This window comes from Silene latifolia, chromosome 11, assembly GCF_048544455.1.
Source record: "Silene latifolia isolate original U9 population chromosome 11, ASM4854445v1, whole genome shotgun sequence".
NCBI lineage: Eukaryota > Viridiplantae > Streptophyta > Magnoliopsida > Caryophyllales > Caryophyllaceae > Silene > Silene latifolia.
This window is the reverse complement of record NC_133536.1, coordinates 205,082,711-205,108,731: the sequence shown is the minus strand read 5'-3', so window position 1 is coordinate 205,108,731 and position 26,021 is coordinate 205,082,711. Positions and strand designations below refer to the sequence as shown.

Below are 26,021 nucleotides of genomic sequence, written 5' to 3'. Positions count from 1 at the left end.
AATTAATACCGAGTAGGGAAACCCTACCTGGAAGGCAATCACAGCATCAGACGATCTAGCAGCTGACTCAAAAACTCTCCTCTACGAATCCTCCTCCTATACATACATTCATACAATTACTACCTTAACCACACAAAACATAAAAACCCCCAAATCCCCAAATTAGGGTTTAACCAACATCAACCAAATGCTATAAAAATGATATGTAGAACTTACCCTTGACGCAAGGATCACAACGGTATAAAGAACAAAGGAAACCGACACCTCTAGCTCCGGAATTTGCCAATAATGCGAATGAATCGAACAACGTAACTTGCAATCTCTCCTTTTTGTGTTTTTAGGTTTGTAAAAGTGTTTAGGAAAAAGATGACGGAGTATTATATATTAATCCGCATTATTAACAAATCTGTCGCAAATCACCCGATAACCGACTTACTCGATCGAGTAAGTCACGTACTCGATCGAGTGCCACTTACTCGATCGAGTGCCAAGGCTACTCGATCGAGTACCCTACAGGCAGACTACTGATTCGTATACAAAACATAACTCGACAGAGTAAGCCCCACTCGATAGAGTACCCAAAGACTCATAAAACCGTAGTATTACAGGAACCACCACAATGGAGAATTTGATGCCGGCGGTATTTAAACCTAGGTCATTAGTAACATCTCTCATAACATTACCAACTAGATTAGTTAACATCGATCTACAATGTCACATTGTCACCAAACCATTTCGATGTATGCATAACATATACTCGCTCCACCTTTACGCTTTCTTTATTTAAATGTATCAATCTTAACTCTTTATACGTTTCTCTTAGTAAATAATCGAACTAATCAAAATACATGGATGCATATATTTTTACATATAATTAAAAATAATAACTATTAGCATTAGACAATGGGCACAAATTTCAGTCTCACTAATGTCCAAATATTTTCCTTACGCACGTTCCTCTCCCTTATTACCCTCATCGGACTCACTTACACCAACTGATCTTTGCACATTTTTGTATCTATAACCCTTGACGAAAACCATAAAAACACACATATTCATAACAAAGATCACGGTCAATAACCAATAAAAATAATCAAGACGACTATGATTCACATCCTTGCCAATCCATTTCTTCCCACCATTCATCCCAGTGACAGCGTTAACAATGATGATTAACATGCTACTAAGAAACGCACCAACACCGATAATACTAAGGCAAAAAGCCATCCCTAAACTCCTCATTGAGTCAGGTACTTCTTCATAGAAAAACTCTTGCAACCCAACAATAGAAAATGCATCCCCTATACCGAGAATAAAGGTTTGAGGCACGAGCCAAAACACGCTCAATACTGTTCCATTTTGCAATGCCAATAATCTTTTTCGCTCAACTAAGGCCGAGACCATTATTGCTATGATTAACAAGGCCATGCCAATGGCTATCCGGTTGAGAATGCTTAGACCCCTCTCAGTGCGTCTAACACGCCTAAGATAAGGGATTAAGAACTTGTCATAGATAGGAATCACAACTATTGTTGTCACAAAAATTACGGCGTTTACAGATGCCGGTGGGATCTCAAATTGGTTAGAGAGTCTCCTATACATCGAATTTCCTTGCTTGATGAAAAATGTATGGGCTTGTGAGAGACCTATTCCAAATACTAGACAAGTTAACCATATTGGTATCATGTTTATTATCAGTTTTAGTTCCTCCACTTGTGTTATTGTTGCTAGTCTCCATGGTCCTCGCTCTTGTTCTTCGACTATAGCAGCTTTATCAAGAAATCTGAACAAGCTCACAAATTCAATAAATTGTGATAATGACTATATCACATTGAACTCAAACATCAAATAATTACCTTAGTCGATTAGTATGATGAAGTCGTCCTAGACCTGACACTGGAGCTTCATACAACAAGGAGGAATCCGAGGGACATTGCAAATTTCTCTTTGCAAAAGCACTAACTAAAACCATGAGCATTGGAGTTAAGGGACTTCCTTTAACAATCCTATATCGATAAAGGGTCCTGCCAAAAATGAATGTTACTACAGTAGTCAACCCCATAGAACTAGCAAGTATAATAAATACGACACCCCATCCGACATTGTCTTCTATGTAGACTAACACGGTCAATCCAAGGAAACCTCCGCCATGCAATGCGAGGATCCACCAGTTAAAATAGGACATCTTTTGCTTTCTTTCTTCGGAATGATTGTCGTCAAATTGATCTGCCCCGAAAGCTTCTAGGCAGGGCCTGACTCCTCCCATTGCTATTGACAGTAAGTAAGCCGCGGTGAAGAAGACCGCCTTATGAATCTTGATGGCATTTTGGCATGAAGTCAAGGTTGTGTTGTAACTGTTGTTGCATGGTTTAAGGCTTGGGATGTATTGTGTCATGATGAATAAACATAAGCTCTGAACAAAAAAAAAAAATTAGATGAAAATACTGAATTCCAACTATAATGAAACTGTGCCTTTCTTTCCCAAAATTACCTATGTATTACCTTACTTTTATTACTGTAATAAATTGGGGAAATTTATATGATATATGGAGTATGAATTTGGAATTTAGGGTTATTGAATTAGAGAAATTATAAAATGAAATGAATTTGGGTAATCGGTAAATAAATGAGAGTAATTTGGGATTTTCGCATAAATTATCACTTAACAAGTTGAAAAATAAGAAAAACGATGTTCGGTGTAAAAATTCGGTGGTGGTTGGGAAATACACAAATGAAATTTTATTTAAAATTCAGGTCACCAAATACGTGGTGGTAAAAATGCAAATACGTGATGGTAATAATTTATAAAAAACACAAATACGTGGGGTTATTTGTAATTTTTCCTAAAATATATATTTTGAACATTACCTAATTTTATTTTTTGCAATATTATGTTATTAGGAGTATTATTCTATTTAGTATGTATTTTAATATCTCATTTTGCATTTTAATATGTCAAAAACATACTTAATTAAGATTAAAGTTGACTATTATATATCTTAGATAACCTAAATGAATTTTTCATTAAAATTCAGGTCACTAAATTGGAAATACCCCAAACTTTAGGACACTAAAGTGAAATTATCTAAATGTCAGAATACTAACGTGCAAATAACCCAAACCTCAACGCAACAAAGTGGACATTTTTTTAGGGGGAAGTAGTCATTTTATTATTCAAAAGCCAACATAAAATCGGAAGTTACAACATCAGCGATGGAGTCGGGATAGGAGTCCGCCCATACTCTGATCGAGAAATCGAGCGGGCGAGCAGCAAGAGAAAATATAACGTTAAGAAAAAAAAAAGATAAAAAACCAACTGGTGTTAGTCCAGTGGTAGCTGGGTTAAACCTTGAAGTTTGCAGAAATGCAGGAGTTGAGAGGTCCCAGGTTCGACTACCAGCTGGGGCGATGATCACTTGGCCACTGCAGCCTCCGAAGAGGGTGGCTTACATGGTCCAGGTGGTGGTGCGGGAATGCATGGGCCCGGAGGGGACTCAACCCCCTCGTCATCAAAAAAAAAAAAAAAAAAAAAAAAAAAGATAAAATGTATGGAGTACTAACCAAAACATAAAGAAGGCAAGAGAAGAGTGTAACGTAGAATCGACCAACATAAGCATCACCAAGAAATCCACCAAAAATAGGCATGATAAGTGATACTCCAGCCCATAAATTCACACTATTCGCTGCGGTTTCGAGGTCTTGATGCATCACCGTCGTCAAATATGTTATCAAATTCGCTGATATGCTGAAGTAGCTCAATCTCTCAATAAACTCTGTTGCTGCATTTCCACCATCATTTTATTGCTTATATTAGACAAAAATTAAAAAAGTTATATTCCTAAAAAATTATAAAATATAACTAAGACGATCTTACTTAATAATGGTAGAAAGTAGTACGGAGTAACTCTTACATATGAAGAACACGGCGGCTTTCCATGATCCGGTAGACGCCCGGAGAGGCAAATTGCCTTTATAATCGAGTGACGAATCATGAACATATAAATCTTCACTATAATTATTTTTTGGGCTATTGAATAATTGTGTATTTTCGTTTTGAATTTCATGCATGCTTATTTCTCTTTTCTCCGGTTGCATATTTTCTCAAAAGTTTATTTGTAGCGTAACACTTTTGTTATGTGTTTATATCATAAAAATGGTGGGATTGCTCGAAGCTATATATATCGAAATTTTCACATAATTTAGTGCCAAAGGTTAGGTTGAATGTTTAATACCATATCTTTAACTCATATTTTTTTTGATCAATTCAATTTTCTTCATCAAGATACATCATAATAACTTAAAATTAAGAGCACGAATGGTAGAACGTTCGACGCCATTTGTTTACATTTAATGTGCATCAGAAATACAATTGTTTACTGTTGCCAGATTGTGATTGAGAATGATTTTTTTTTTTTTTTTTTTTTTGATAAGGTAAGAAAACTGAGAATGATGGTTTTGATCAATTCAATTTTTCTTCATCAAGACACATCATAATAACTTAAAATTAAAAGCACGAATGGTCGAACGTTCGACTCCATTTGTTTACATTTAGTGTGCATCAGAATTCAGAAGTACAATTGTTTACTTTTGCCAGATTGTGATTGAGAATGATGGTTTTGATTCCAACTACGTGGGATCAAATAACAACTACTCCCTCCTATTCAGAATAACTGTCCCATTTGCCATTTTCGTCAATTCACATAACTGTCCCATTTACCATATTTGGACATGTTTTTTTTACTTTCCTACCCTTGACTCTTTTCTTTATTTACCACCCAAACCACCCCTAAACCATCATATTCAATACTTTTCATTATTTAACTCCTATATTCTTATCCCTATACAATACTTTTCATTATTTTAACTCCATTCCTTAATTTTCGTGCCATTGTCCAAATGGGCCATTTATTCCGAATAGGAGGGAGTATTAACTTAAATTATACGGAGTATATAAAAGAGTAAGTCTCCACGATAAAACATTGTAAAGTTATATAAGAAAAAACTTAATGTACTTATTATGGAAAATTGGTTGTTGTTGAAAATTATTATGATGGGGATACTTTGGTAAAATATCATTTGATTTTACAATAAAATTTAGGGTTATTTAATGAGAATACTCCAAACTATTGGAGTACTTCTCAAAATACTACAAACTTCAATTTAACTACCAATATACTTAACTATTACACTGCTTCTCCTTAAACAGAATTAACCTTTTATTAACTTGTAGCAACAGGTAAAAGCAAGCGCGGGTCCTACAATTTATAAGATCTTCATCTTCCTCCTATCCTTATTTCCTTTCACTGATAACCTAACCTGCAACTTAAAAAAAAAAAGTTAAAAGAAGAAATCTATCTTTCCGATTTTGATTTCTCATCTCCTCCAACATTATCTCTACTGGAGTTACGACTCTCCTGCTCACCAAAAGACCATCTATCAAATTTTGCATTTAAAAGGCATACCCCACTTCTACCAAATCATTATACATGGAAAAACAGTATTCACGGAAATCAGGGAATAAGGGAATAAAGAAAACATAAACACAATTAACAAAGTATAATTAGAGTAAAAAATTATAAAACAAAAAATAACGTCATTGCTCATTCATGTACATAATTTACTCAATCATGGGCATTTTTTCGTAAGTTTTCCATTTGCTACCCTTGCCATAGAAAAGAAAAACCAAATTCTCTCTTCCTCTTCCTCTCAAAAGTTAAATCGGATTTTTCCGAAAATTTTCACTTATGAATCTTAAAACTCGTACTTCATATCAAACAAGTACTCCTAATGAATTTATATTTTTTGTCAAATTAATTCAGCTTTTGCAATTTGTTTTAATTAGGTATATTGTAATTAGGGTTAATTGATTGAAATTGGTACCACAAATACAAAATTACTCAATGGAAGCAAATACGTAATGAACTAATGATAGATAGTTTGCAAGTGGTGAATTGTAAAAGGCATGATAATGGGTACACATTTAACAAACGCAAAAGCGGTGATTTGCTTCTAGAATTTTAGTCACAAAATTTGGAACCAAAATCTCGACGACGGGAAAACCAAATCTCACTGGTGGCGGTGTGTCAGATTTGGCGGTGACGAGGAAGTCAACGGGGAAGATGGGTTAGGAGAGGGGATCCCAATGGCGGCATGACAAGTTTTCTGGTGAGGAGGCGATGGGTTAGGGATGGTGGTACCGGTGGGGGTGGGTGTTCTATGGTGGTGGTGGAGGAAGAGCTTGAAATTAAACTAGAAAGTGGAAAGGAGAAGGTATGGAGGAGTGAGGAAATAGTAGGGGTAAGACTGTCAAACATGTACATGATTAAGTAAAACATGTACATGAATGAGCAACACCCAAAAATAAAGCACTTACCGAGATCCTGGCTTGAAAAACTGAAAAGAAGAAGAAAAAAGGATGGAATTAAAGAAGGCTAAATGAAAATTCTGAAACCTGAAAAGCTTAGAAATCAAATCGATTATAAAACTAAGATCTTCGGTAATACAAAATATACCATCTACTCCATTTCTCCCAAATTCCTCAGAAATGTCACCGTCAGCGGCTTACAAACCTGAGCCCCCTCGGATCCTAATTTCGTCTGCAATTCAATTACGAGCATTGCAACTTAGCTTCAACTCTGGCGCCTCTTCATCCATTCCTTCTATTAATATAATTATAGTGATTCCGGATAACCCATTTTCAGTTAGTGTGCTCATCTAATGCTCACTTGAACGATTTTAATAATTGTAATGATAACAAAATGCTTTAGATGATCAATTTGGTAATGAGAGCTTTGTTTTCAAGAATTTCAATAATGGAGTAAGGAGTAAAAGTTGGGAACAATCATGTTGTGGAAAAACTTGAACAAAAAAATGAAGGAAAACAATTAGGTAAACAAGTTAATAGTGCCAAAAACATACCCCGTAATCTATTCGAATGGTCCAGAAAACATAATTATTAAAGGAAAAATTTTGATTATAAATGTACAGAGATGAAATTTTTGAGTAAGAATACTTTCCCATTGGAATGAGAATAGAAGAAGAAAGAGAAGGGGTAAAAATAGAAAAAGATACCGGTTTAGCAGGTAGCCCTTCTCATATTTTAGTGAAAGAGAAGAGGTCTAATAGTTGAGTATATTAGTAGTTAAATTATAGTTTGTAGTATTTTGAGAAGCACCCCAAAAGTTTGGAGTATTCTCATTAAATAACCCTAAAATTTATGTAACGCGATTTTATACAAGAATTATAGTACAAAAAATGCTCCTTGAGTATGATGGGATTAGTAATTAAATATAATCTTTCGAGATCACATTTGATAAAACCTTTTTCAATCAAATTTTGTTAAGGTAGTCTTACACAAATACTGTGTAAAACGGAACCTAATTCATCAGAAAATCATGATCCATATTAATGTAGTTTTAGTCATAGGAACGAACTACTTCACGATATATAGGTCTACGTTGACGATTTATGCAAGACTCATTCAAAGGACTCTTAAACTCGACGTGACTTGGTGTACTTACACTCTTAAATTCTATAAAATCTATCATAAATCTCTCTGATATGGTTCATTATCACCAAATAAAGTTGATTCACTTATGATTTCGATCATGATCATCCCGATGTTATAAGCGACGTAAGAGTTGCACCTCTTTCGAAAACCATCTTACACTGTGTTATCGTACAAACTAGTGTAGATCCAGTGCAAATATAAAGTTTTTTAGATTGTAAAGTATAGAGAAATAAGCATTTGGTAATTAACTTTTAAATTTAATGTTAGAGTCTAAAATTATTAACCAGTAGTATTAATTATTAAGAGATTGAAAAATGAAAATTTAACATTTTAGTAGAATATATTTCTGTATAAAGATTGCAATTAAATACGAATTATAAGTAGGCAAATATTTGTATAAAATAACAAAAAATATTAAGCCCAGTATTTGAGAATAATCAAACATATTAGGCCCAGTTTCTAGTTTAGAATGATTTGAGTGGGAAAATATCTAATTTCAATTATCTAATCTTTTAGTAAATAGAGGATTAAACTAGTACCCCCTCGACCCCTCTATTTCAATCATTTCTATACCCTTTTGATGAGTTATATTTTAATCAAATGTATATAATTGGTTAAAATGTAGAAAGTATAAAACATTTCAATTAAATATATTACAAAAACTAACTAAAAAGTGCCGATATACATCTCGGTTAGAGGGCAGAAGGTGAACCGGTGGCGGCCTATTTTGCGAGGCCAACTTCTTCGAGTGTGAGCATGGATCGTGCGCGATAGAAAGCAAGAAGGGGATCTGATGATTAAACATTCGGCCACTTTTTACCCTTCTTTTTGCTAATCTTTTGGACTACTTAGGCACAATCTTAGGCCTTTTTCTTGCATTTTGCCTTTTATTCCCGCTATTACCGACTCCGGCACTTGATTGTAGGTAATTGAGCTAGCTAAAGGAAATTTGGCAAGAAACAAGGCACACGAGGAAGTTAGCAAGGAAGAAAGGGGAGGAAAAAGCAGAGGATGCTCCTGGGCCGACCAGCTGGCTTCTGGTCAACCGGCAGAGCATCAGCTTGGCCATTTCAAAGCTTCAAATTTGACATGTCTCGGCGCCGGAGGGAGCCGGCCGCCGGTCGACCGGCTGGCGGTCGCTGCTACCCGTATTTTGTCTTAATTCCCTTTTTTGTAACCTAAGTAGGAGGATACTATAAATACTCCCTCAAAATCGTGTTTAGACAGATAACCCTAGATCTAATTTATTTCCGATTTTCAAGTTTCAAACTTTACTAATTACCTTGTTAATCTTTCCCTAATTAGAACAAGTTATTCAACAATTATACCATTATTAGTGTAGAAATTGGGTTGTAAGAAGATTGAAGGCATCTCTTTTCTTATTTTTCAATCCAAGTTTCTTTCTTTGCTATTGAGTTGGTATAATTTCTCTTCCTAATTTCATTTGTTTACATTTGCTTTTCTCTTGAGTTTTATTTAGTGGTTTATGTTAGAATTCCAATTTTAGTTGTTTGATTGTTGTATTCTCTCTCCTGTTCATCTTTTCTTTGTTCACCATTGTTGTTTCCACCCAAAGATTGAGTCTTTGATTTTCTCATGTTAAAGATTGAATCTTTGAGTTACTTGTGTGAAAGTTTATGTCTTTTAGTTTAATCCTCTTCCATTCTTAGATTAAATCATCTTTCTTGGTAATTTGTGTTGAATTATTGCATGATTAGTAGTAGAATTTATTCTTCCACCATGATTATGCCTAAAGAATCCATCTTTATTGTTTCTATTGCTTTTAGAACCATGATTAGTGAGTAGTCTTCTACTAGGACTCGGTTTGACCCGACATGAGTAACTTCACTAATTGAATCTCATAAAGGCTAATTATTTGGGGAAATTGGCGAGGGTAGTTTAGAGGATTGACATGGTTTATGAATTGATTTCGGGTAGTGTCGACTTGTGACCCTTGTCCACCAACGAGAGTTGGTTAGGTTGTAATTTGGATACCCGGAAGTTGGTCCTATCGCTAACCTAGGTTGAGACCGAAAGGGAGAACCAAGGGAGGGTACCTCTAAACTAGCGTTTGAAATCGACCTCCGAGAGGAGGAGTGGGATGACCCGGAATACGATGATTACTTAATGACCTTGACCAAGTTCTTGACCTCCTCGGAAATATGCATGTTTTTGGGGTTGTTGGGTGTTGAGTTAGGGATTCCGACCTTCGAACCCGAGAGGGGGGTCTTAGGCGAATTAGAGCCATCTCCTCCTCACCATTCTACCCTTATGATTAGCCTAGGGAATTAATTGTGTGAAGTTATGAATTGTTGTGGGAGGACCGAGTTCTAGGCTTTTAATCATTTGATTTACAACTTATCCTTCCTTCTTGCTCATTTACCTTTCTCTTGTTAAATTTGCATTTCATTTTGTTCTAGGTAGCATTAGTATAATAATCTCATCCATTATCGTCGACTTAGCTAAACAATAGAGTTAAAACGATTAGTAGTCTTCCTAGCTCCTTGTGGGATCGATCCTCAATTTTGCACAACGATAAATCGTGCACTTGCGAGGTATTATTTGAAACCATCAAGTTTTTGGCGCCGTTGCCGGGGATTTCGGCTAGATATTAATTGTTTTCGTTCTAGTTTAGACTAAGTCTTTTGTGTTACTAATCCTTCTCTTGAGTGTGTAGGACTTTTTGCATGAGTAGGAGAAATCGAAGAGGCCAACCAATTTATCCGATTGACCACGAGATTGAAGCTACCGCAAGAAGACTAAATTCACTCCGTAGAAGAGGATTTATAGAAACACCAACTTCCCAAGAAAATTTAGTAGTGGAAGACATTCAAGAAGAACCGAGTACCTTTGAGTCTTTTGAGAATCCCTTTGGAATTCCCGAAGAAGTAACAATGGCCGCGGTTCCTATGCGGGATAATTTGGCTCCGAAAAAGGTGGTGAACCCAAGTATTGTCAAGCCACCTATTCAAGCTAACAACTTTGATGTGAAGGCTACCTTGTTACAACTAGTCCAAGGAAATCAATTTGGAGGGGGAGCTACCGAAAACCCCAATGAACATCTCAATGAATTCTTGGATAGTTGTGACATGTTCAAAGCAAATGGAGTGTCGGAGGATGTCCTCCGCCTTAGGCTCTTTCCTTACTCTTTGAGGGGGAGTGCTAAGGAATGGCTAAAGAGTTGTGAACCCGATTCTCTTCGGACTTGGGATGATTTCTCCAAGGCCTTCCTAAACAAATACTTCTGATAGTGGGTTTGTCGCACTCCCCAAATCAAACAAATAACTCAACTAATGTAGTAGGGTAGTCGAGGTCGAACCACAGGGAGATCAAGTTTGAATACTAGTTTTGTCTTAGATTATAAGTTAGCTACGTGAATCAAGAAATTGGTTGACATTAAACTAATTAACTAAATTAATAACTACTAAAACAATTAAAGTAAGAAAGCAAGTAATAGAAATGGCAATTCAACAAAAGAAGTGAAAATGAGCAAGAAAAGATTAAGTTGTAAATCAAATGATTAAAGGGCCTATAACTCGGTTCTCCCACAACAATTCGTAATTTCACATAACAATTCCCTAGGCTAATCATAAGGGTAGAAAGGCAAGGGGGAGATGGCTCTAATTCGCCTACTAACTCCCTCTCGGGCTCATAATAGGACACTAGCTCTACCCACCAACCCCCCTCTCGGGTTCGAAGGTCGGAATCCCTAACTCAACACCCAACTACCCCAAAAACATGCATTTTCCCGAGGTGGTCAAGTAATTGGTCAAGTTCACTAAGCACTCATCGTATTCCGGGTCATCCCACTCCTCCTCTCGGAGGTCGATTTCAAACGCTAGCCTAGAGGTACCCTCCCTTGGTTCTCCCTTTCGGTCTCAACCTAGGTTAGTGATAAGATCAACTTCCGGGTACCCAATTTACAACCTAACCAACTCTCATTGGTGGACAAGGGTTACAAATCGACACTACCCAAAATCAATCCATAAACCAAATCATTCCTCTAAACTACCCTCACAAATTTCCCCAAATAATTAGCCTTTATGAGATTCATTTAGTGAAGTTACTCATGTCGAGTCAAACCGAGTCCTAGTGAAAATACTACTCACTACTCATTACTAATCTAACATTAATTACATTTTTAACTATACTAAACATGGTGCTAAGAACGATAGAACAATAAAGAGTGAGACTTTAATCTAATTTAATGATTAATAAACATGAGTAAACTAACATTAAACAAGGTAAAACTAATAAAGACTAAATCTTGGACTAATTAAAGTAATTAAACTAATTAAATACATAACAATAATTAAATAACAATAAGAGAAAGGGAGAGAAGAAATTATACCCATCTTGCAATTAAATGGAATGAAATGAGAAATCTTCACACAAATATTGTAATTTGAGATGATAAACTAAATCTAAACTAAAAACAAGGAAGAAAAATGGGATTTTTATTTGATTTTATTGTAGAACAAACCCTAACTACTCTCCTCTTCTTCTCGGTGCGTCTTCTGCCTCTGAACAAAACAAAAATGGAGGCTGCCCCAACCAACACACTCCAGACCCTTCAAAAAATGAATGAGCTGCTTCCCTTCTAGTTTCCTCACGTGCCAGCCCACAACACCCAAATGAAGGCTCCGTCATTTCCTTTTGTTGAGGAATACAAGACAAACTTGAGATTCACACTTGTTTCCACTAATTGTTGTGGACTATTAGTTGTGAAAGCCCACGTGAAGAGTGAGCAAGTAGCATCACAAACAATGCATCGTGGCCCAAACTCGTTAGCTTAATTATTGACCCATCACTCGACTGCTCTGTTTTATTTGCTTTACTCGACTCGGGTTAGTACCTACAAAAATGAAACGTCCAAAAGCAATACCAATTTCCAAAAAGTAATATAAATTACATTATATAAAACTAGACGACTAATATTTTATTTAGTACTAAAATGGGTGAATTAACTTAACTCGGGTTATTAATTAGACTAAATAAGAGATAAAACGTGGGTTAAAAGTGCGTAAAATATCGAGTTATCAAATCTCCCCACACTTATCTCTTACTCGTCCTCGAGTAAGCTCATTAAAACCAAAACGCGACCCATAATATAAAAGGGCTAGCTAAACTAATAATATCCGATGAAAGGCAATTAACGGGCCTTCTCCGTCCCTTCAACTCACAACGAAACACAATGAGGTATGTGCTCCGTTGCAAGGCAAGTGGGGGCTTGCGGAAAATTGCGACACATCCAACATTAAGCACACAAATAAGCAATGAATGCATCTACAAAAAGTCAAACCGCTTTCCTCATCTAAGCGGTCGTTTTGCTTTCAAAAATTAAATAGAGAGAGTCATTAGTGGAAGATGTCGTCTCCGAGTCTTACCAAGTTGTCGGCTCCCTAATTCTAGCTCAAGCAACCTAAATTGACAACACGGGGTGCCTAAGAAACAAATTCTAGGCGGGAAAGGGGAAGTACTTCGCTATACTCCCAAGAATGACATGACACACACAAGATTCGACTCCATATCAAACCTTTGACCAAAAGGAGACCAAAGACCGACTCTCACGGGTTTCACTAGTCACTCAAATGAAAGAACGGGGTGATTTTTGTGACAAAAAGTAGCCAAAATCACTCTCCTAACTCGACTTGCGAAGCATGCCCGCAATCTAATATGGTACTATATCCAATTTCCGCAAGAGAAATGCCAAATGATGCACATACAAGAGACAATCGGGTTGTAATGGGGCTTGGGTTAGGTGAAAAGGGATTGGTGCAAGCACCGTTTTATGACATGTGAGGCTATCGGATCGAGTAGTCGCCACATCTAACCAATTCACTAAACCGTATCAACGCAAATGAATTCCTCCACAAAAATTTGGCAAAGATTGCCACTTCCAAACATTATTCAATTCATTCTTTTCAAAGTATGACTCAATTGCAAATCCATCCACCTTTTATTGAGCACAAATACAACATTCTTTTCTTTTTGTTTTTCATTTCATTTTTTTCTTTTTCTATTTGTTTTTCTTCTTCATTTTTTCTTTTCTATTTGATTTTCTTTCTTGCATTTTTTTATGACTTGTTCACCTCTTATTCTTGCAAAAGTAGCCAAAGTTGCATTTCACTCATGTGGCATTAAGATCATACACCTCAAGTTGACTCAAAATTTCAACCCAAATATACTCCACAAAAGAACCACAATGACGAACTACTCGACCAAGGTGAGTTGTTTAGGGGATGTAGTTATTTTGTTGGCAATAAAAATGACAAGGCTTAGGCTCAAAATGGGTTAACAAAAGGAAACAATTGACTCAACGGTATAACAAAGGCTTATTTGGCTATGTGAGGTTACCTTATTTGAACAAAATTGTCTCAATATGCACACCGACACTTCTACGGTAAGGAATAAGCACCATACTTATGCGTTTTGACATAACATACCACGTAAGGAGAACTACTCTCATAACCTAAACGGGACCGGTTTGATGGACCGGCCATATGGAGGTTCTATCCTCACATTTTAGTAGCTATGTCGGTCCTAGGTCAAGTCTCGGGCCTAATACGGTCTCACAAGGTGGTCGCAACTTGGTTGATAAGCTAGACTTCCGGATTTTTGCAAGCAAAAACCCTAACATGTGTCATCAAGAGGCACGAGCTATCAAGAGGGAAATGACACGGGCAAGACAAATTATCATCATTGGCAACATATGCCCTCCACATTTAGACTCCCTATGCAAAAATTTACAAACAAGATGCAACGTGTATGAAATGCAACTAATCATATGAACAAGCTATGTGAATGCAAGAGTGAACACATATATACATGTCTAAACTAAATGCATACAAAACATCACGCGATCAAAACTTTCTCAGGTCTAGGGTTTTTCGAAATAGATATTCTCCCACATCAGGTCTAGGGTTTTTCGAAATTCCTAGGGCTTCCGTCTACCTTTGCTCTTAGTTTTTCCTTCTACTCGAGGTCTCCTCTCACGATTTTTAGATCGTGAGACTTGTTTTTTCGTTGTTCGTTTTGTTGTTTGTTGTTTTCTTTATGCAGGGTCAGCGGAGGAGTGGATCATCGGGTCAGACACGGAATGGGAAAGAGCCTCTGGGAGAGGGGGGCAGTCACGCAATTGAATGGGACGAGGATATTGATACAGTGGAGGATAGGAGTAAGCTGCTGTTGGTGGGAAGAATATGGGCGTCGAAATCGATCAATGTGAGAGCGGCAATTGATACCATGACCCGTCTTTGGAATCCGTCACAGCCGATTATAGGGAATGTGGTCGATGCTAAAGAGAAATTATTCGTCTTCAAATTTGGTGCGGAAAAAGACAAAGCTAGGGTTTTGGAGGGCCAACCATGGCACTTCGACAAATTTGTGTGGTGTTTCAATGAACCTAATGAGCAAGGTAAACTTACAGACGTGCCTCTTTTTCATTTCCCTATATGGGCTCGGGTGTACGATTTGCCTATTGGTGGAAGAACTAGTGTGACTAATGCCCGAAACATCGGTTCATGCTTGGGGACCTTTATCAATGCGGAGTTTGGACCGAACCACGAAATCGATAGAGCGATCTGGTCGCATCCTCCGGATGTAAGGCCCATTGAAGGACTCTATCCCAATAAAGATGAAGGGAGGGAAAGTGGTGGATTTCATCATCAAATATGAACGGCTCCCAATCTTTTGTTACGGGTGTGGGGTTATGGGGCATGGGGAAAAAGACTGTGAGGATGGACCGTATGATGAATGTGACCTGAAGTTCGGGGAGTGGCTTCGGGCCTCGCCGTGGAAAGTTACGAAGACTACTCCGGAGGGGTCAGGGAAAGCGAGAAGGGATTTGAATGCGGAGTTTGATAGGATGGGGAGGGCTGAGGAGGAAGATGAAATCAATAGAATGATCGACAAGCTGCAGTCGATTGCTCTTAACTTTAAATGCAAGAAAGGCGGGAATGGGGAGGGAAGTAAGCAGCTGACTTCGATGAGTGGGATGGGAGAAGACAGGGGAGTTCTTAGTGGGGGGGGAGAGAAGATGATGGAGATGCAGGAGTACAGCCTTGGGCAGATGAGCAGTGGAGAGGAGAGGGGGGTGATGCAGGATGGGCAGGAGCAGGTGAACAGGAGTGGGGTGGAGAATGGGAGTGCGGTAGGGGGAAGAGCAGGAGGGGTAGGCGGGGTGCAGAATGCGGAGGGGCGGCGGGGCGAGAATGGGGAGAGGAGAAACGATATGGAGGGGAGGCATCGTGGAATTGTGGGAAAGACATGGCGGAGATTTGAACGGGCGAGAGATGGTGGAAGCTAGGGAAATTCTTTGGGATAAGTGGTGGAAAAAGAGGGAGAGAGGAGGGGCGACGAAATGGAGGGGGGAAAGAAATCAAGATTGCTGATAGACGGGGGCGTCTTAGTACCTGAGGCGGAGGTTGAGGGAGCTCAACCCCGCCCGGCAAAATGAATATCTTAAGTCTCAACTGTCGGGGATTGGGCAACCCCGACACGGTTCGTGCCCTTCGTGAGTTTGTGCGAAGGAAGCCCCGCCATACTTTTTCTTTGCGAGACAAAATTGTGTGGTCGTGATATGAGGAGGGTGAGGAGCGGTTAGATGGGTATAATGGGATGAAGTGGACAGGTATGGGTCGGTCGGGGGGTCTCGCTTTTTTGTGGCGTCGTGATATCCAGTGTCAGTTTATGTCGGCTTCAGTCCATCATATGGACTTCACAGTGAAAGAGGAGAGTAGAGAGTGGCGGGTGACGGGTTTTTACGGATGGCCACCGTTTCGAGCGCCACTGTCTTGGGAGTCGCCGGTTGCTTCATACTAAATCGAATCTACCTTGGCTTTGTATTGGAGACTTTAACGAGATCTTGTATTCGACGGAGATGAAAGGAGGGAGTAGACCGCAGTGGCAGATGAACAATTTTCATGCAGCTGTGGATGAGTGTGGGTTGAGGGATGTGTTATGGGAAGGGTATCAATTCACCTTCGACAATGGGCAGAGTGGGGAAGCTAATAGACAGTGTGTGCTAGACCGAGCTATGGGTACGAGTGCATGGTTCGAAATGTTTCCATATGCTAAGCTTTTCCATCTAGTTCGTGAATGGTCGGATCACTCACCAATTCGGCTTGTTCTTGACCGCGTGGAAGAGGATAGTGGCCCAAGAAAAGTGTTTCGATTCGAGCAGATATGGGTAGGGGAGGAGGGATGTGAGGAAGCTGTGGTTAGGGGAATGGAGAAAGGGAATGGCAATCTAAGGGGCATGCTTAGGGAATGTGGGAAGGAGCTTCAGGCTTGGAAGAAGACTAGTATTGGGAAGATTGGATGGTCCATATCGCGCAAACGTAAACAGTTGGCTCGGTTGGATGAGGGGACTCGAACTGAAACAGAGGTGCGGCAAAGGCGAAAACTTGTGGCGGAGATTGCGGAGTTGGGTCGGCAAGAGGAACAATATTGGCGGCAACGCTCACGGGCTCTATGGCTTCGGGATGGTGATCGGAATACGAAATTTTTTCATATGAGAGCTGGGGAGAGGAGAAGCAAGAACTTCATTGGGAGCCTTGTCGATGAAGCGGGAGTAACTCGGACTGGGAATGAGGATATTGGGAAGGTGGCCATGGACTATTTTCGTGACCTCTTTGCTACGTCGAGACCGTCACAGTTTGATGATGTGCTTCAAGGATTGGAGGGAAGAGTATCTGACCGTATGAATTTGGTGTTGCGAGCTGAGTACCGTGAGGAGGAGGTGGTGGAAGCCCTTAATCAGATGCATCCGCTTAAAGCTCCGGGACCGGATGGAATGAACGGGTTATTTTATCAATCATACTGGCATCTCATCGGTCCCAATGTGGTGAGTGCTGTTCTCGGCGTTCTAAGAGGGGAGGCTTCAGCAGCTGAGTATAATAAGACTAATATTGTCTTGATTCCGAAGAAGAAAGCACCGGATAAAATGCGGGATTTTAGACCAATTAGTTTGTGTAATGTGGTCTATAAACTCGTCTCTAAGGTTCTCGCCAACAGAGTGAAGGTTTTTTTGGGAGAGATTATATCAGACAATCAGAGTGCCTTTACGCCCGGAAGATTAATCACGGATAATATTTTAATTGCCTTCGAAATGTTTCATTATATGAAGAACTCCAGGTCGAGCGAGGGACATATGGCAATTAAACTGGACATGGCAAAAGCATATGATAGAGTGGAGTGGGATTTTTTGAGACGAGTGCTGCTGACTATGGGTTTTGATGGGAGTTGGGTATGCCGTGTTATGGATTGCGTGACTACGGTCCAGTTCGCAGTGCTTATTAATGGGTCACCCACGGAGGTTTTTTGTCCGGAGCGAGGGTTACGACAAGGGGACCCGCTATCCCCCTATCTCTTTATTTTATGTGCGGAGGCCTTATCAAATTTGATGCGACGGGCGGTTGAGAGGAATGCTCTCCACGGCATTAGAGTGGCTACTAATGCACCTGCAATTTCTCATTTGTCTTTGTTTGCGAGACGATAGCATTTTCTTTGTTCGGGCCACTATGGAAGAGGCGGATATGGTCAATGATATTTTGAGACGGTGCGAAGCGATTTGGTCGATTAGTGAGTCTTGACAAAACGAGCGGTTTCGTTCAAAGCAAAGGAGTTCCAGGAGGGCAGAGGGATATGGTGGCCGAAAGACTTGGGGTAGCTGTGGTAGAGGAGCAGAAGCGTTATTTGGGGTTGCCGACCGTTATTGGACGGTCTAAGAAAGTAATTACCGATATCATCCGAGATAAGCTAAGCAAGAGACTTCAAGGGTGGCGAGGGAAAATATTGTCGAGGGCTGGTAAGGAAGTTCTTATAAAGGCTGTGGCCAATTCACTTCCTACCTATGTGATGAGTGTGTTCAAAATTCCTTCGAACTTTTGTGACGAACTTAGATCGATGGTATCGCGCTTCTGGTGGGGGCATGGAGAAGGACAAAGGGGTATTTCTTGGGTGGCATGGAGGAAGATTTGTACACCAAAGGGAGTGGGGGGTCTTGGCTTTCGGGATTTTCATTTGTTTAATCTTGCTTTACTTGCCAAGCAGGCTTGGAGATTAGTAACGTGTACCGACGGGTTATGGGCGAGAATTATGAAGGCTAAATACTATCCGCAGGGGGAGTTTATGGGAGCGGGAATTGGTCATAACCCGAGTTATGCGTGGCGTGGTATTGTGGAGGCCCGAGGAGTGCTAGAAAAGGGGATGAGGAGAAGGATAGGAGACGGCCCGAGTACGTTGGTGTGGCGGATGCGTGGATTCCGAACACGCAAACGGGCAAGATTATATCTCCGTGTGGCAGCGGGAATGAGAACATGATGGTGGCGGGTTTGTTGAATGGTGCTGGGACGGGATGGGATGAGGGGAAGGTGACACAGCTGTTTCTACCTTTTGAGAGGGAGCGAGTCCTTAATATTCGGTTGAGTTCGAGGCGTGGCCCGGATATGTGGTATTGGGGTTTGGAGAAGGACGGGTTTTATTCGGTTAAGACGGCGTACAGAATGCTAGCAGGGGAGGGGATGGATATGGAGGAACAATCGAATGGAGAGAGGGGGAGGTGGCTGTGGAATAAACTCTGGAAAATTCCGGTCTGGCCCCGTGTCAAGCTCTTCTTCTGGCAGCTGTGTAAAGAGGCCCTGGCAACGAAATCAAACATCATCACTCGAGTTGGAGGTGAGTCTTCTTTCTGTCCTTTTTGTCAAGCTTTTAATGAGACTAGCCTTCATTTGTTTCGAGATTGTCGGGTGGCACGCTGGGTTTGGGAGGGTTTGGGGTTCGAATGGGAGGGAGAGGGAGAGAGCGATGTACTGCAGTGGGTGGAAGCCAAATGGAGAGAGCTAGGAGAAGAGGAGTGTGGCAAATTCATGGTGGGCTGCTGGGCGATTTGGGAGCATCGTAACAAGGTCGTCTTTGATGAGGTCGATATTGAACCGGATAGAATTGTGAGAAGGGTGTGTGATGTGATGAGTGAGGGGGTGGGAGATATGGTGTATGATAGGGAGGGGCGACGCAGTAAGGGACAAAACAGGGGTGAGAGGGATGGTGGTGGATGGACTACGGCACCGGAAGGGTATGTGAAGGTTAACGTCGATGCCGGGGTGAAAGAAGGGGAGGGAGTAAGTTCGGGGTTTGTTTGCAGGGATGGCCGAGGACATGTTCTGTGGGGTGGAGCGATTGTTCGAGAGCAGCAGTGGGAGCCATGTATGGCGGAGGCGGTAGCTGTTCTTGATGGTCTTCAAGCTGCACGGGATAGAGGGCATCGAAGTCTGGTGGTGGAAAGCGATTGTTTACAGGTGGTGGATATGTTGCGGGAACGAAAGCAAGGAAGGAGCATCCTCTCGCAAGTTATAGACGACATTTTAGATCTTTGTACTGATTTTGATTCTGTTTTATGGTCTTATACATCTAGAGTGAACAATTGTGTCGCGCACGCTTTAGCGCATCTTACGCCTCGGGTTGTTGGTAGCTCGACTTGGGCGAATGTTTTACCTTCTGTCGCAAACAATGCTGTAATCTTTGATCGATCGTTATTAATTTAATACCCTTGCGGGTGTTTTCCTCAAAAAAAAAATAAAAAAAAAAAAACTAAATGCATACAATATCTAGTTCTAACAACACACCAACAACACAAGCATATCCAAAACGGTTCCCAAAAGGAACACCAACATCAAAAATCCCGTCCTCCTCCATGCAAATATATACAAAAAGAAAAGGAAGGATAAAAGAAAAAGAATTGGAAGAATTTTACCAAGCGTCTTCTCCGATGCTCGCATGTGTTGCCTATCAAAATGGTTAGGACAAATGCAATATATATAATATAAACAATGCAAAAATTTTGAAATTTTTGAAATTTATCAATTTTTAGACATTTTTTGTAATTTTCTCAAATTAACAAGTAAATATATACAAATATAAACAAATATACACAAGGTGGATATTTTCCTCCCCACACTTTAAATTTACATCGTCCTCGATGGAACACAATGTAGGGAAGAAATAAGAAAAATAAAAGACATGTTTTTGTATTTTTAAATAATAGAATTTCCTCCCCACACTTATTTATTTACGTAATTTCCAATGGAAATAAATGTGTGGAGGAAATTCGGAAATGAAATACATGTTTTTTTTTTTTTTCAAAATTTTTTTTTCAAAGAAAAGAACATATTTTTGGATTTTTAGAAAAATATATCAAAAAGAAAAAGAATGCATAAAAAGCTTGGGTTGCCTCCCAAGAAGCGCGGATTTAAGGAAACCGCCAAACCTAAGCTTGGTTCCAAAACTATCCGGGATCCCACAACCTATGAGCAAGGCCACTTAACTCCTTGCCCAAGTCAATGAAGCTCACATCTTTAAGCCTCTTCCAATCATCTAGGTTGTGATCATTCTCCTCGACATTTTCAAACTCGATTACATAAAATATTTCCTCTTTCATTGGAGGAGAATGATCAAAACCAACAAGTAAGGGACAATCAACAACATATGAGACTTTATTAGTATCATTGTCCCTTGCTTCTCCCCTCCATTCATCCATTTCAAACACAAATTTTTCCAAAAGGGAGGGAAAAGCATCATAATCATCACATGTATAAGGGAGGGGGGTTTCAAGCAAGTCACCCATGCAAGCTTTATCAAGTAAAGGAGCATCATACTCCTCATCATCATACATGATTTCAAGTAAGGGGGCATAAGAAATGAGGTCAATGTCATCGGTTGGTATAAGGTACTCATCCTCGCCGCAAAAAGATGCCTCAAATTTCTCATAGATAGGCTCATCAAGAAGATGCACCTCACAATCCCTCTCACCATCAAAGCTCACAATCTCCTCCTCAAGAAATTCGTCATCCCATTTAACCTCCAAATCTTCAAACATGATGCTCTCTTCATCACTCTTACTCTCATAATCCTCAAAGAGAGCATCCTCATTATCAGTGGGTGTGGCTAAGGTAGTGGGGAAGGTAATATTTATATCCTCAAAAGTGGTATAAGGCTCATCCTCAAAAAAGGGGGTCTCAACCTCAAATTGCTTCAAAGGTCTATCCTCCTCAATCTCAAGCCTCTCCTCTAAGACATCCTCACTTTGCTCAATCTCCACAACACCCTTACTAACACCCATAATCTTCTCACCAACATCCTCAACACTCTCACCAACATCAACAATGGTATTCTCCTCAATACTCGGCAAAGAAAAATTAGGCTTTCGGCTTTCCCGGTTCAACCAATCAAAAAGATTATATGCTTCATCATCCGATTTGGAAGATAAATCACCATCACATAAGGAATCAAGAAAAAATTTAACTTGACTATTCATGCCCTTCTCAATTGTAAGACGCAATTCTTCCTCACTAAAATCATGTTCATCTAGTGAGTCAAGAAATTGCACAAGTCTATCAAGATAAGCCCAAAATTCTTCATTTTCATATTGAGGAAAACCAAGATAAAACAACATTTTGAAATGACAACAAAGAACGTAGACTAACAAATCTAAGACTCAACAAATATCAATCCGTTGATCTCCCCGGCAACGGCGCCATTTTGATAGTGGGTTTGTCGCACTCCCCAAATCAAACAAATAACTCAACTAATGTAGTAGGGTAGTCGAGGTCGAACCACAGGGAGATCAAGTTTGAATACTAGTTTTGTCTTAGATTATAAGTTAGCTACGTGAATCAAGAAATTGGTTGACATTAAACTAATTAACTAAATTAATAACTACTAAAACAATTAAAGTAAGAAAGCAAGTAATAGAAATGGCAATTCAACAAAAGAAGTGAAAATGAGCAAGAAAAGATTAAGTTGTAAATCAAATTATTAAAGGGCGTAGAACTCGGTTCTCCCACAACGATTCGTAATTTCACGTCACGATTCCCTAGGCTAATCATAAGGGTAGAAAAGCAAGGGGGAGATGGCTCTAATTCGCCTACTAACTCCCTCTCGGGCTCATAATAGGACACTAGCTCTACCCACCAACCCCCCTCTCGGGTTCGAAGGTCGGAATCCCTAACTCAACACCCAACTACCCCAAAAACATGCATTTTTCCAAGGTGGTCAAGTAATTGGTCAAGTTCACTAAGCACTCATCGTATTCCGGGTCATCCCACTCCTCCTCTCGGAGGTCGATTTCAAACGCTAGCCTAGAGGTACCCTCCCTTGGTTCTCCCTTTCGGTCTCAACCTAGGTTAGTGATAAGACCAACTTCCGAGTACCCAATTTACAACCTAACCAACTCTCGTTGGTGGACAAGGGTTACAAATCGACACTACCCAAAATCAATCCATAAACCAAATCATTCCTCTAAACTACCCTCACAAATTTCCCCCAACAATTAGCCTTTATGAAAATCAATTAGTGAAGTTACTCATGTCGGGTCAAACCGAGTCCTAGTAGAAGACTACTCACTAATCATGGTGCTAAGAGCAATAGAAACAATAAAGATGGAGTCTTTAATCATGAACATGATGTGAAAATGGATTCTACAACTAATCATGCAATTACCCAACAAATCTAAGAGGAAATGCTAATTTAACTAAGAAGAGAAAGGATTAAGACACAAAGACTCAAACTTTAACACAATCACCCAAAGGTTCAACCTTTAGATGAGAAATAACAATGGTGAACATGAATAAGATGAACAAGATAGAGACAATAACAATCTAACAACAAAAGAGAGGAATTCAAACATAAACAATTAACAAAACTTGAATGAAAGTAAATGTAAACAAATGAAATTAAGGGAGAGAATTATACCAACAACATTGAAGCTTTGAATTGATGGAAGAACTTGGATAAACAAGAGAACAATTGTATTATTTTTTTGAGTAAAGATTACAACTTGGGTAAGAGGAAAATTAATTTAGGGTTCTAAAATATTTGAGAGAAAGATGAACTAGTCTAATTTTCTAATCTAATTTCTAAGGTAAGTTAATGGGACCATTTACGAGGCTTCAAGGCTTCACTCAACAAGATGATGAGACCATTTACGAGGCATGGGAGAGGTACAAGGGACTCCAAAGGTTGTGTCTCCATCACGGGATTGGAGATGATGAGTTGATTAACAACTTTTATGAGGGGTTGAGCAATTAAATGAAGATGAACCTAGATTCCGGCTCGGGAAAGGGGGCGTTAGATAAAATCGATCACAAGACGGCCAAAGAACGTCTTGAGGAAATGGCTTCTCGTACCTTTCATTGGAATAATGATAGGCACAAGAGGAAGGGAAAGTCAACGGTTGAATCGGCCAACAATGTTGAGGTTAAAGGGTTGATAGAAGAGCTCAAGCAACAAGTTGCCTTGATGAGTTCAAGCAACACATCTAGCAACTCCTCTTCAATGAGGAACCAAGTTTATAGTTGTGAGATTTGTGGAGACCAAGGACATCCACCAAATGAGTGTCCTTTGATGGTAGGAGAGGGCAATTGCATGGAGCAAGTGAACGGAATATGGGAGTCTAGTCCGGCAAAGCAAGCATTTAACAACAACCAATAACATCCCGGAATGAGAGCCCACCCAAACTTTTCCTATGGTTCACAAAATGTCCAAAACCCCACCTTCCAACAAAAATCACAACAACCAAACTTTCAAGCTCAAAAACCAAACACAACATTCAACCAAGGTCAACCGGGCTTCCAAGGAAGATCCTTCCAACCAAGACAACAATTTCAACCACTCAATCCACCAAACAACCCACCTTTCCAACAAAATTCCCAACCTTTCCAACAAAATTCCCAACCTTTTCAATAATCCACCCAACTAAAGTCAAACATGGAACTCATGATGGAATAATTGATGAATTCTCAAAACCAACTTGTCAACACTCAAACACAATTCATCAACCATTCCACTCAAAAACAAGAAGAGACAACCTCATCCATCAACCAACTTAGAACCCAAATGCAAGCTTCTCAACGGATGACGGACAATCAAATCTCCCAATTGGCTTCCCAAATGAGCCAACTACAAGCCTCAAGTGGCAAATTTTCGTGTAAAACCGAGGAGAATCCGAAAACCATAAATGTTATTCATTTGAGGAGCGGGAGAGAGTTGGAGGACTGGGTATTCATCAAGAAAAGAAAGAGTAGCAAACCGGATGTAGAGGTTGAACCACCCAAGGTGATTGAAGAAAAATGGGTTGAAGATGAACTTGTGGAAATTGTTGTGGAGACTCCAAAGGCGATTGATGAACCCACAAAAATTGTTGAAGAGCCAAAACAACAAGTTGTGAGGACTTATGTGCCACCAATTCCTTTTCCACAAAGGTTGGCAAGGGCAAAACTTGAACAAAAATATGAAAATTTTATGGACATGATGAAGGGAATCAACATTACCATGCCCTTCATTGATGCCATCAAGGAGATACCAAGCTATGGAAAATTCTTAAAGGAGCTAATTTCAAACAAAAATTCCTTGAGTCCAACAACGGTGAATTTATCCAAGGAGTGTAGCGCCATTATTATGAATGAGGTTCCTAAAAAGCTTGAAGACCCGGGGAGTTTTTCCATACCTTGTAAAATTGGGACCGTGCAAATTGAGAGAGCCTTGTGCGATTTAGGGGCAAACATTAGTCTTATGCTCCTCAAAATTTTCAAGAAGTTGAAGGATTATGAGCTTTCACCAACAAGGGTTTCTCTCCAATTTGCGGATAGGTCGGTAAGATACCCTATCGGTCTTGTGGAGGATATCCCAATCAAAGTGGATAAACTTGAATTCCCATGTGACTTCTATGTAATGGACATTCCCGAGGACTCAAATATTCCCATCATATTGGGGAGCCTTTGCCTTGCCACGGGGGGAGCCATGATTGATGTGAAGAATGGAAAGCTTTCTCTTCAAGTGGGTGAATAAAAGGTAGAATTCTCCTTGAATACGGCTATGAAGGAGCCTTCCGAAGAAAAGTCTTGTTATATGATTGATATGGTAGAGGAATGTGTCGACATGAAGAAATTTTATGAAGACAAGGGTTTGCAAGGATTCCTTGAAGGCAAGGTAAAATATTGCAAAGAACACCGGGAGTATGCTTTGGCCATGGAAGCAACAATTGAAGAAGACCCGGATAAAGAATTTGAGAGCTTGAGAAGGGATGGTAAAAAAGAGGAGAGATCTACGCCTCCTCAAGTGGAGTTGAAACCTCTTCCCTCTACTCTTAAACATGCTTTCCTTGACCCTAATGACACTTACCCTATTATTGTCAGTAGTGCACTCAATGACACCGAACTTCAAAAGTTACTTGATGTTGTGAGAAAATTTAAGGATGTCACTGGGTACTCAATTGATGATATCAAGAGGATTAGTCCTTCTTTTTGCACTCACCGCATTCATTTGGAGGATGAGGGTGCATCTTCCATTGAGCCTCAACGCCGCCTTAACCCCGCAATGAAAGAAGTGGTTAGGAAGGAGGTGTTGAAGCTCTATGATGCAAGTATCATTTACCCTATCTCCGATAGTGCATGGGTGAGCCCGGTGCATGTTGTGCCAAAGAAGGGCGGGGTCACGGTAGTAACCAATGACAAGA

The 26,021-nt window shown here is 39.8% G+C and overlaps 4 protein-coding genes and 1 long non-coding RNA gene across 5 annotated transcripts; 2 read left to right on the top strand and 3 right to left on the bottom strand.

The window, feature by feature from the left end:
• Nucleotides 1-945: 945 nt before the first annotated feature.
• On the bottom strand, nucleotides 946-4,140 carry LOC141614744 (protein NRT1/ PTR FAMILY 5.6-like). The gene is made up of 4 exons (XM_074433490.1): nucleotides 3,912-4,140; nucleotides 3,562-3,779; nucleotides 1,857-2,413; nucleotides 946-1,783 (listed from the first exon to the last, which is right to left on the bottom strand). Exons 1-4 carry the CDS (start codon nucleotides 4,093-4,095, stop codon nucleotides 946-948), a joined length of 1,797 nt encoding a protein of 598 aa, XP_074289591.1. The 5' UTR covers nucleotides 4,096-4,140.
• Nucleotides 4,141-5,155: 1,015 nt separating this feature from the next.
• On the bottom strand, nucleotides 5,156-7,002 carry LOC141615376 (uncharacterized). The gene is made up of 3 exons (XR_012529826.1): nucleotides 6,513-7,002; nucleotides 6,374-6,393; nucleotides 5,156-5,316 (listed from the first exon to the last, which is right to left on the bottom strand). It is a non-coding gene; the product is annotated as an uncharacterized LOC141615376 (long non-coding RNA).
• Nucleotides 7,003-13,493: 6,491 nt separating this feature from the next.
• LOC141612419 (uncharacterized) lies at nucleotides 13,494-22,919 on the bottom strand. Its single transcript, XM_074431187.1, has 2 exons — nucleotides 20,103-22,919; nucleotides 13,494-14,347 (listed from the first exon to the last, which is right to left on the bottom strand). Exon 1 carries the CDS (start codon nucleotides 21,960-21,962, stop codon nucleotides 20,796-20,798), a length of 1,167 nt encoding a protein of 388 aa, XP_074287288.1. The 5' UTR covers nucleotides 21,963-22,919; the 3' UTR covers nucleotides 13,494-14,347; nucleotides 20,103-20,795.
• LOC141614743 (putative mitochondrial protein AtMg00310) lies at nucleotides 18,158-18,835 on the top strand. The gene has a single exon (XM_074433489.1). The coding sequence runs from the start codon at nucleotides 18,158-18,160 to the stop codon at nucleotides 18,833-18,835; it is 678 nt and encodes a 225-aa protein (XP_074289590.1).
• Nucleotides 22,920-24,421: 1,502 nt separating the features above from the next.
• Nucleotides 24,422-25,354, top strand: LOC141614741 (uncharacterized). The gene has a single exon (XM_074433488.1). The coding sequence runs from the start codon at nucleotides 24,422-24,424 to the stop codon at nucleotides 25,352-25,354; it is 933 nt and encodes a 310-aa protein (XP_074289589.1).
• Nucleotides 25,355-26,021: the final 667 nt, after the last annotated feature.

Excerpts from the sequence above, each read along its gene's own strand:
- LOC141614744 (XM_074433490.1), bottom strand. The coding sequence starts at position 4,095 with ATGCAACCGGAGAAAAGAGAAATAAGCATGCATGAAATTCAAAACGAA. Across the intron at positions 2,414-3,561 it reads CTTGCCTTCTTTATGTTTTG|AGCTTATGTTTATTCATCAT; the intron begins GTTAGTACTCCA and ends TTTTTTGTTCAG. Across the intron at positions 1,784-1,856 it reads CATCATACTAATCGACTAAG|ATTTCTTGATAAAGCTGCTA; the intron begins GTAATTATTTGA and ends GAGCTTGTTCAG.
- LOC141614743 (XM_074433489.1), top strand. The coding sequence starts at position 18,158 with ATGGTGGCCGAAAGACTTGGGGTAGCTGTGGTAGAGGAGCAGAAGCGT.
- LOC141612419 (XM_074431187.1), bottom strand. The coding sequence starts at position 21,962 with ATGTTGTTTTATCTTGGTTTTCCTCAATATGAAAATGAAGAATTTTGG.
- LOC141614741 (XM_074433488.1), top strand. The coding sequence starts at position 24,422 with ATGACGGACAATCAAATCTCCCAATTGGCTTCCCAAATGAGCCAACTA.